The 10,682-nt window shown below is 42.7% G+C and overlaps 1 protein-coding gene across 5 annotated transcripts in view; it reads right to left on the bottom strand.

Annotated features, from left to right (window-relative positions):
• The window catches only part of LOC106602512 (zinc finger protein 69 homolog), a 506,109-nt gene that overhangs the window by 14,152 nt on the left and 481,275 nt on the right, over positions 1-10,682 (bottom strand). For 4 of the 5 annotated variants that reach the window (XM_045717536.1, XM_045717537.1, XM_045717535.1 and 1 more), the window contains 3 exons: positions 9,324-9,479; positions 7,786-7,950; positions 7,302-7,413 (listed from right to left, as the gene is read on the bottom strand). In XM_045717536.1, the coding sequence (XP_045573492.1) occupies positions 7,302-7,413; positions 7,786-7,950; positions 9,324-9,479 (433 nt within the window). Of the gene's footprint in view, positions 1-7,301; positions 7,414-7,785; positions 7,951-9,322; positions 9,480-10,682 lie in introns of those variants that run through there. The other variant, XR_006769706.1, reaches the window with a different exon arrangement.

The raw sequence follows: 10,682 nt of genomic DNA, 5'->3' as shown, positions 1-10,682 counted from the left end.
AACTAGTGCAATTTCTTGTTTAAAGTGCTGCCGTTGCTCAAATCGAATGATGACCTTTTCTGTTTCATCTAGGTCATCCATAGACAGACTTTATTTTCCAAACGTCAGTTTGAACTTGTGAGTTTGTTACACTCTGATCTGATCCTGGATCAGTTTATGTGAGAACTTTAACTGTGGAAGTTTCAGCATCCAGGCAACTGCTTTCTTCATGCTGTTCCATGTTGAATAGTACTCAAACAGTTTGCTGGTCGGACTCTTTTCTTCCACACTTGTAATCTTCATGATGATGTCTTTTCTCACCTCTATCATCCGGAGGGATGGAGCCAAGCTCCTCTGGGACTTTCGGCTATTGCATTTCTGCTTTCTCCAGAAATTCTGTTCCTTTGAGCCATCTGAGTTCAGGAAAGTTTCAATATGTAACTCTCGAGGCATCATCGGCTGGGTTGTGTTTGGAGTTCAAATACCGCCACTGTTTTGCTTTCGATAGGGTTGGTGTGATCCATGACCTATTAGCCACAAAGGTATGGAATCTCTTGATTTCGTTGCGGATCTATTTTAGCAGACTGGCTGTCTGTCCAGAAAGTTGACTCCCCAAGTTCAATCTGGAGCTCCAACCTTAACATCCTGTCCACTCGCACCGCCAATGTTGCTGCAGCAAGTTCCAGTCTGGGGATCGTCGTCACCCTTGATTTCCCCAGTTTGAATGCGATGTGGACCTTTTCCATACCGTTTGTGAACCTAAGGTAACTTGCCGTGCCATAAACTTGTTCACTTGCGTCACCGAAGTGATGCAGCTTTGCGGTCTTAACTTTACCAAAGTTCTCAGGCATCATACACCTGTCAATCCGGACTGCTGGTCCAGCCCTGAGAGCCATCTCTTCCATGAAATAGAGTGTTCTTCTGGGATGACTTCGTCCCATCCACACTTTAGCTTGCAGAGCTCTTGAAGAATGTGCTTTGCCTTTAATATGAATGGGGCGAGGAAACCTAATGGATCATAAACAGAGCTGACAGTTGAGAGAATACCTCTTCTTGTAAGTGGTCTGTTCTTGATAGTGACTCGGAAGGTAAACACATCACTTTCAATGTTCCATCGGATTCCAAGTGGTCTTTCAACAGGCAGCTTTTCTCTGTCCAAGTCCAGTTCTTTTATCTGCTTGGCTTTGTGTTCATCAGGGCTAGAAGCCAGCACAGCACTGCTGTTGCTGACCCACTTGGTCAACTTGAACCCACCCTAAGAGAACACCCTTGTGAGAGCTATGGCTTGTTCTACTGTGGCCACTGATTTGAGGCAGTCATCAACATAGAAGTTGGACTTGACTGTTTGAATCACCTCTTCATCATACTTCTCACAGTTGTCTTCTGCAGTGCAAAGTTTGGCGCAACTTGGAGAGGATATTCCATGAAGCCTTGGTACTATGCAGCGTAACCTTCGTTCTTCAAGAACTTCCTGATAATATTTAGAGCCCACTGCTCTGCCATGTCACGGTTGTTTGGCAGGACTACATCTTTGTTGCGAAAGGACAACAGTAAGTAGTAGTGACAGTCTTTGACGGTTATGGAGCTTGATACCATCTCCATAAACTTACAATACTCAGCTGACATCACTTTTCTCTTCATACTCTCTCTCAGGGAAGTCATGGTTGTACTGATTTACAAGAAGAACCCCCAGGTGGGCCATTGAAATACGATTGGCCATCACCGTAGGACACCCAGATTCTTCTGCCATGGTACAAGTGTTAAGAGGACCGTTCATCACCATCCAAAGAGTGTTTTCACTGCATACGGTCCGTTGCCAAGGCTATTTATGATTTGCCAGGGTTCCATTGCCTTTGGAGCATTTACGCCAATCAGGACTTCAACGTCGGCATCAATCTCCTACAACTGAACCTCTCTCAGGTATTACCACCTTTTGAGATCTTTCTGAGTGGGAATGTTCTCTCGTCACTGGGATCTTACTCTGGGTGTAGACCTTTGGTAATGCAAGAAATGTGTCGCCTTCTACGTTGCCAATCTCTAATCCAGATATCTCAAAGCTCTTGGTAGGACTCTCCTGCCCCATTGTGCATAGCAGAATTTCAGTCTCACTGCCTTTAACTTTCAGCTGCCTCATGTGTCTCTCCGTACAAAATGTTGCTGAGCTATCAGAATCGAGAAACGCATAGATTAACACAGACTTGCTTCCATTTGCCATCTTTACTTGAACTGGCACAATTGCAAGTGCACAATCTGTACGGCCCCGGTATCATCACCAGCTTCCAGTGAAACAAGAGCATTGCTGACAGTCTCCTCCCGCTTTACTGCTACACCAATCATAACCGCCTTTTGAGATCTAAATCGCTCTCTTCCTTCAATGTGCAGGATAGTGGGGTGCCTTCTTTGATAGCTCTGACAGGTCATCCTCCTTTTACATTCTTTGCTTAAGTGTCCTCTAATCAAACAGCCAAAACAAAGGCCTCTTGATCTTGAAAACTCAACCTTGGATTTGTGTGGCTGTGCCTTCACCTGTTGGAAGTCGACCAATAAATGCTCACCAGCACAAAATACACGAGATACTGGGAGCATCAGAAGGGTAGGTGCCTGGTCTCTTTACTTTGAATGTTTGCGACTCTGAAAAACCTGTAAAAGAACAATCTGCCACTACATCTACTGCAGTGGGAAAGCTGCATCCCCTACTCTTAGACTGCTACTGTTTGATTAAAAAATATATTTTGTTAGACAGGAGATTGAATATCTCCATATAATGGATCCTGCAATATTTTGGCTTGTTTTTCCATGAACGTCACTGAACTGGGCCCTCTCTAAAATATCACATGCTGTACATCTCCATTTTCCCCTTAGTTTCTAGGGAAGTTTTGACATGATCAACTTTATGTTCGAGGGAAGATTAAGCTCTTCCATGTTCTCTAGATCTTGCATAGCGTTACAGCAACCTCTAGATAGAGTGCATAGCCACCCAGTCCCTTTCCATCATCCGGTATCTCCCTAACAGGGAGTGTGGCCTATGTTTGATGGTGATCCTCTAAACTTTAGGCCATTCATGCGTGCATTTGAGCATGGCATAGGTCGGCCACCCACATGTATATTTACTAATACTGTAGAACTTTGTTCTAAAGCTGTATACGTACCCATTGGATGCAGTGATCACCATATGTGACCTGTTTCAGGAAACTAGGTGTATGTCGCCTAGTAGAATTTCACGTAGAACGATGGCACCGACAGAGATGGCAGCATCGCAACAAGCTCTTAGGAAACTCTACAGTATTTACAAGCATTTCGCTACACCCGCATTAACATCGGCTAAACACGTGTATGTGACCAATAAATTTGATTAGATTTTTTTTAAGTCACGAATTCACAGGAGAGCCAATGTAATGTTTTTTTTTTTGTTTGTTTTTTATCAAAATGTGTGTTTTGGCAGAAATGCCTTCTGGAACATGAACTTTCATGCCATCTGTAAATACGAATACAATTGTTAAATTACGAGCCTTGTTGGTTAAGCCACGGAAAAAGCCAGCAACCTTCCCACTAGCCATGATTGGCTGAGATAATGAGTGGGCTGGACATGCCGAGAGAGGAGTTCGGATTGGTCTGCCATATAGAAGGCTTCTGTTTATTTGAGATGGTCAGTCTGTGTTGGTAATCATGTCGAACGCAGATTATTGAAAACAAATATTGTGTAGTGGAGCTGCATAAGTGTTGCTCTCCACTTTCTGGAAGATCGAGTTTTGAGTATGATAGCTAAAGAGATGGAGAAAACACCGGTCTCTGGATTACATCTTCAAACTAAGGGCAACCGTGGCATGGCATCCATTACAGGGAGACGCATCCATCATGCATGAAGATGTATATGGGTAAGATAGCTAGCTACATTTTCAGACATTACACATTTCTAATTTTGACACAAAGTGGTTTCATTTCAAGCTAAAGTGTACTGTTAGCTAGCTAGCTCCCTATCTGACATTATTATTCATATCCCAGATCTGTTTGCTTTGCTAGCTAACATTGATCCTGGTTGGTTAGCTCCCAGCAGATTCATGCAGGGTAGTAACGACATGATTTGGCACAAAGTTCATTGAGGTTTAACTGGCTAACGTTAGCTGGCTGGCACGTTAGCTAACATTATGTGACGTGTGTGATCTTACACATTGTTTACCTAGCTACATGTCTTAAACTAAAGTGTACTGTTAGTTAGCTGACTGGCTCCCAACTGACGTTATTATTAGTATCCTTAGTATGTCTTAAGCTAAAGTGTTGAATATGGCCAGTGTCAGTAAAAGTCGGCAAAAAAGCGTAATGAAATTATTGCTAAACATGCACCTGTCAAGAAACTGACTGTTAGAACTCTTAAGACTCCATGGATTGATGAGGAATTGAAAAACTTTATGGTTGAAAGAGATGGGGCAAAAGGAGTGGCTAATAAGTCTGGCTGCACATCTGACTTACTGCAAATTGAGAAATTATGTATACAACAAAAGAAGAAACTGTATTATGAAGCCAAGATCAATAATATAAAGAATGATGGAAAAATACTTTGGAGTACTTCAAATGAAATTATGGTCAGAAAGACAAATTCAACTCCATCTTTCATCGAATCAGATGGCTTATTCATTACAAAACCATTTGATGTTGCCAATTATTTAAATAATTACTTCATTGTCAAAGTGGGCAAACTTAGGCGGGAAATGCTAACAATGAACAGTGAGCCATCGTATTCATGCATAAGAAAAGCATTGCAGTTTGAATTCTGTAAAGTTAGTGTGGGAGAGGTGGAAAAATTGTTATTGATCGATAATAACAAACCTTCTGGCATTAACAACTTAGATGGAAAGCTACTGAGGATGGTAGCTGACTCTATAGCCACTCACATCAGTCATATCTTTAATCTGAGCCTAGAGGAAAGTCTTTGTCCTCAGGCCTGGAGGGAAGCCAGCATACCAAAAAAACAGCAGACCAAAAAGCTTGCTGCCAGCTCTTAGCAAACTGTTAATGCTACTTCTCTGTAAACAAATTAACAACAGACTTTCAGCATGCTTATAGAGAAGGGCACTCAACATGTACTGCATTGACACAAATTACTGATGATTGGTTGAAAGAAATTGATAAGAAGATTGTGGGAGCTGTACTGTTAGACTTCAGTGCAGCCTTTGATATTATTGACCATAACCTGTTGTTGAAAAAACACGTGTTATGGCTATATATCTAACAGAATCAAAGGGTTTTCTTTAATGGAAGCTTCTCTAATGTCAAACATGTAAAGTGTGGTGTTCTGCAGGGCAGCGCTCTACTCTTTTCTATTTTTACCAAGGACTAGCCACTGGCATTAAACAAAGCATGTGTGTCCATGTATGCTGATGATTCAACCATATACACATCAGCAACCACAACTAATGAAGTCACTGAAACCCTTAAAGAGTTGCAGTCTGATTTGGAATGGGTGGCCAGTATTAAACTGGTCCTGAATATCTCCAAAACTAAGAGCATTGTATTTGGTACAAATAATTCCCTAAGTTCTAAACCTCATCTGAATCTGGTAATGAATGGTGTGGCTGTTGAACAAGTTGAGGAGACTAAATTACTTGGTGTTACCTTAGATTGTAAACTGTCATGGTCAAAACATATAGATTCAATGGTTGTAAAGATGGGGAGAGGTCTGCCCGTAATAAAGAGATGCTCTGCTTTTTTGACACCACACTCCAAAAATGCAAGCTCTAGTTTAGTCTAATTTTGATTATTGTCCAGTCGTGTGGTCCAGTGCAGCAAGGAAAGACATAGTTAAGCTGCAGCTGGTCCAGAACAGAGTGGCACATCTTGCTCTTCATTGTAATCAGAGGGCTGATATAAATACTATGCATGCCAGTCTCTCTTGGCTAAGAGTTGAGGAGTGACTGCATCACTTATTTTTTATAAGTGACAATGTGTTAAATCCCAAATTGTTTGCATAGTCAATTTACACACAGCTCTGACACACACACACACACACACACTTACCCCACCAGACATGCCACCAGGGGTCTTTTCACATTCCCCAAATACAGAACAAATTCAAGAAAGCGGACAGTATTACATAGAGCCATTATTGTATGGAACTCTGTTAAATTTCATATTGCTCAAATAAACAGCAAACGTGGTTTCAAAAAACAGATAAAGAAATACCTCACAGCACAGCGCCTCTCCCCTATTTGACTTAGTTTGTGTGTATGCATTGATATGTAGGCTACATGTGCCTTCAAAAAAAAAAGTATGTAGTTCTGTCCTTGAGCTGTTCTTGTCTATTAATGTTCTGTATTGTTTCATGTTGTGTGTGGACCCCAGGAAGAGTAGCTGCTGCTTTTGCAACAGCTAATTGGGATCCTAATAAAATACCAAATACCAAATCAAAAGCAGGAATAGGCAGCAAAGGTGCAACCGGCACAGCTTGGTTCAGTTGACCCATCCTCTGGCAAACATAACAGGATTTACTTTAAGACACAACGTCTTGTTTTAGACCAGGCCAGAAGAAGTTATGCAAGATATTTTCATACGTCTTGTTGACCCCCAAGATGGCCTGCCATACTACCATCATGGCCAACCTCAGTATCTCTTGTCGAAGCGTAACTGGAACGACAACTTGAGAAACACTGTGCCAATCGTACTGCCCAGAAGTGGCGCAAGAACTCAATTTCCTCATTAGAACACCATTTCTGTCAAAGTAAGCCACACAAACTTCAAGCTCCTGCTCTGGACGTATCTCAGCAAAAAGAGGGGAGAGGGAAACATCTTTACTCTGTTCAGCAATCAACTGCTTCCTCCTATACATCGAAGTATCAACTGTAGGGACCCTCTCTTCCTTAAGTGGTCCTACAAACTCGCTCATCTTTGGGGTTTTCAAAGGAGAGGTCAACTCAGGAGGTTTAGCGAAATCAGGATCACCCATAAACGTCTCGGACAGATTGACCAGATTGTGGGATTGCTGACATCCTCTAGCCTTGCTCCCGGCGACTTTCTTAGACATAGCACATAACGGCACACGCTAGGGTCATTTTCTGATAACCCATCAGGTTCCTCTACTCCGGGTTCCTTACAAACGACAGGATTTGGCACAACCTTCCCTCGAGCAAAATCGTTTCCAAAAAATGAATGTGACCCGCTTCACCAGTAGGCTAGGCCTCACTCCAACGACAACTGAAGTGTCAGACAAAGGCAAGACACCATCCAAAATGAAGGAATGGGCTGCCCCAGTGTCTTTCAGTAGCCAGGTGCATCACTAGTCCCACTGAAAATCTATTACTTTATGTAGGCTATATGTATTTCTCCCTTACCTTGCTCCCCCATCTTTAGTCCACTCAGCAGATCAATGCTCTCTGGTTCATCCTCTATTGTCTCCTCTTTGACTAACAGCAGATCAGGCTTCTCATCCTCCATGTCTGCTGACTGTAAGAAATACAAAGTGAGAGGATGTTGGATCAAGAAATCAGATATGAGCACCCTGCTATGGAGCATCTTGTGATTGGGCAAAGAGGGATTGCTATGAGTATTGTGTAAATATGTTAGTTGATTTGATTACTTGACACTCTTTAATGGTTTGATCATTGAAAAGCCATGGTCCCACACTTAAGACAAAATGAATCAAGACCTGGGTCAGTATCCACAAAGAGTCTCAGAGTGCTGTTCTAGGATCAGTTTTGCCTTTTAGATCATAATGAATAAGTTGATATCCTAGATCAGCGCACCTACTCTTGAGAGGCTTTCTGGATAATGGCCTTGACCTAATACCATTCAGACAGTAGTTTATAGTGGGCTCACCTCAGTGATACTGTGTGTGGTCCTGTGCTGCTCAGCTGGTTCCTCTGTGGGTTCAGGAGGAGGTGTAGTTTGGTTGTCCTCCATGACCATGGTCCCCTCAGGGTTCCCCAGACCCTCCTCACACCCCTCCTCCTTGACCAGCAGCACCTCTGGACGATCCTCCTCCTGGAAGAGACAGGTGATAGAGATTACACAGACATACACTCCCTCAGGTACGTACACACACAGATAATAAACACTTTCAGCATGGTGTTTTTACCCATCCTAGACTGTATTTACAGAATGACGTCATCATTGTTAATCCCATCACAGTGGACATAAATATGATGTTGTGGGTAAATCAGTGTTACGGGAAAATGTTGGGTAGACTGCGCTCTCAAACCCTGGCGGGAAGCCAGTCTTGGAGATAGACAACTCCTAAACGGCTGACCAGGCGGATAAAAGTGTCCCATCTCCCAAACGGCTGGATGGGCAGATGAAGGCTGCAACTGATAACTGATAAAATGCATGCACACTCACTACTGACTGTAAGTCACTCTGGATAAGAGTGTCTGTTAAAATGTAAATAGGAATCAGCAAAAGCCAAACCTGACTAAACAATTTTTATGTGTACAGTAAGTGTTTGTTAGGCATGTGTAGGTATATTTAGTAAGTGTATAATGGTTATAAAGTGCTGTTAGGTGTATGCAGAATAGGGTGAGATCAGATGTGATGTGCAATGAGTATAAACACCTGCTTTTCCCATGACATAGACTGACCAGGTGAAAGCTATGATCCCTTATTGAGCTCACCTTTGAATCCACTTCAATCAGTGTAGATGAAGGTAGGAGACAGTTTAGCATACAGGTGAAGAGGGGGCAGCTGAAGTCTTTGTTACAGAACATGCAGAGGAACCGCGTCTCTTTCCCCGAGCGTAGGGTCTAGTCCTGTCGTTTGAGTTCAATACCTGATTGAAAAGTATGTGGCCCTGTGAATTGGAAGGTCCCATCGATGTGGACACTGGGTCCCTGAACTCGTGTAAAGGGGAGTAGGTGGGGACATTTGGATTTGTCTCTAAGCTTTCCCTATAATCTAAGAAATCTCTGCCTTGTGAGTGTCCTCCTAAGTGATACTCATCTACATTCCATGGCAGAGTGGTGTCGCCCTCCACTTTCACAGTCACCTCATCTACGTCTATAACCTCACTTTTCTTATCTAGGCACCCCTCAGAGTATACACTACTACTATACCGGTTCCATTCCCCTCTAGACAGATCAGTCTGTCTCTCTAAACCCAAGGGCATGTTGCCAGGGTCCATTTCTGTAGTGTAAGAACAATATGCATCGTTGCCAGTCCCTAAGCTTCACCCGAGTCCCGATGGGAAGGAACTGTCCTCGGGCTCGTGTTACTGTTAAGTAAATACTCTAAGCCGGGAGCAGAGTACAGCCCAGTGGCCCCAGTCTAACTGGGTCAGATCCTGTGTGTAAGAGTCTGTGTGTTACAGTTAAAGTCTCTGTGTCGGTCTCTGACTCGAAGATGGCGTTCAGTGTTCTACTGACCTCCGTGATGCTGAGGGAGGTCCTGGGCTGGGGCGTGGCGGAGCTGTCCTCCGTGGCTACAGGGAGCGCTCCAGTCTGGATGTCTCTGTGCCGTGGGTCCTTTCCTTCAGTCCCCTCCTGATTGACCCCAGGACCTGCAGCCTCTGCATCTGCAGACTGACACAAGAAGAGAGGAGGTTATTATCGATACATAATAGGTTTGCATAACAATGTTGTAGGGAAGTCTGGGGGCGGCAGGTAGCTTACTGGTTAAGAGCGTTGGGCTAGTAACCGAAAGGTTGCAGGTTCGAATCCCCGAGCCAACTAGGTGAAAAATCTGTCGATGTGCCCTTGAGCAAGGTACTGAACCCTAATTGCTCCTGACGCAAGCCTACCAGATGAGCTAAATGCCTTTTATGCTCGCTTCGAGGCAAGCAACACTGAAGCTGTTAAGGAGCCTTTTGGTCCTAGCACCAGCTAGCGTCCCACCCGTGGTGCACTCCATCAACAGCAGGTGCATTTCAAGAGCGGCAAATTTGAATCCAAATAAATGTCAAAATTCAAATTTTTCAAACATACAACTATTTTACACCCTTTGAAAGATAAACATCTCCTTAATCTAACCACGTTTTACGATTTCAAAAAGGTTTTACGGCGAAAGCATAAATTTAGAGTATGTTAGGACAGTACATTTACAAGAGTTGTGTGTAATGTTTTGTCAATTCAAAGACAGGGTCACCAAAACCATAAAACCAGCTAAAATGATGCACTAACCTTTTACAATCTCCATCAGATGACACTCCTAGGACATTATGTTAGACAATGCATGCATTTTTAGTTCTATCAAGTTCATATTTATATCCAAAAACAGCGTTTTACTATGGCATTGATGTTGAGGAAATCGTTTCCCTCCAATAACCGGCAGTCAAGTCAACACCACAAATTAAATAATTAAAATTAGAAAACATTGGTAAAATATTATATTGTCATTTAAAGAATTATAGATTTACATCTCTTGAACGCAATCAACTTGCCAGATTTAAAAATAACCTTACTGGGAAATCACACTTTGCAATAATCTGAGCACTGCGCCCAGAAAAATACGCGTTGCGATACAGACTAGACGTCATGTTGGGGAGATCTAAAATCGAAAATACTATGTAAATAATCCATTACCTTTGATTCTCTTCATCAGATGTCACTTCCAGGTATCACAGGTCCATAACGAATGTAGTTTTGTTCAAAAAAGCTCATCATTTATGTCCAAAAATCTCCGTCTTGTTAGCACATGATCTAAGCCAGCCGGACTTCTCGTCATGAACGAGGGGAAAAAATATATTTACGTTCGTTCAAACATGTCAAACGTTGTATAGCATAAAT

Source organism: Salmo salar, chromosome ssa04, assembly GCF_905237065.1.
Source record: "Salmo salar chromosome ssa04, Ssal_v3.1, whole genome shotgun sequence".
NCBI classification, from domain to species: domain Eukaryota; kingdom Metazoa; phylum Chordata; class Actinopteri; order Salmoniformes; family Salmonidae; genus Salmo; species Salmo salar.
This window is presented reverse-complemented; position numbering and strand designations above follow the sequence as displayed.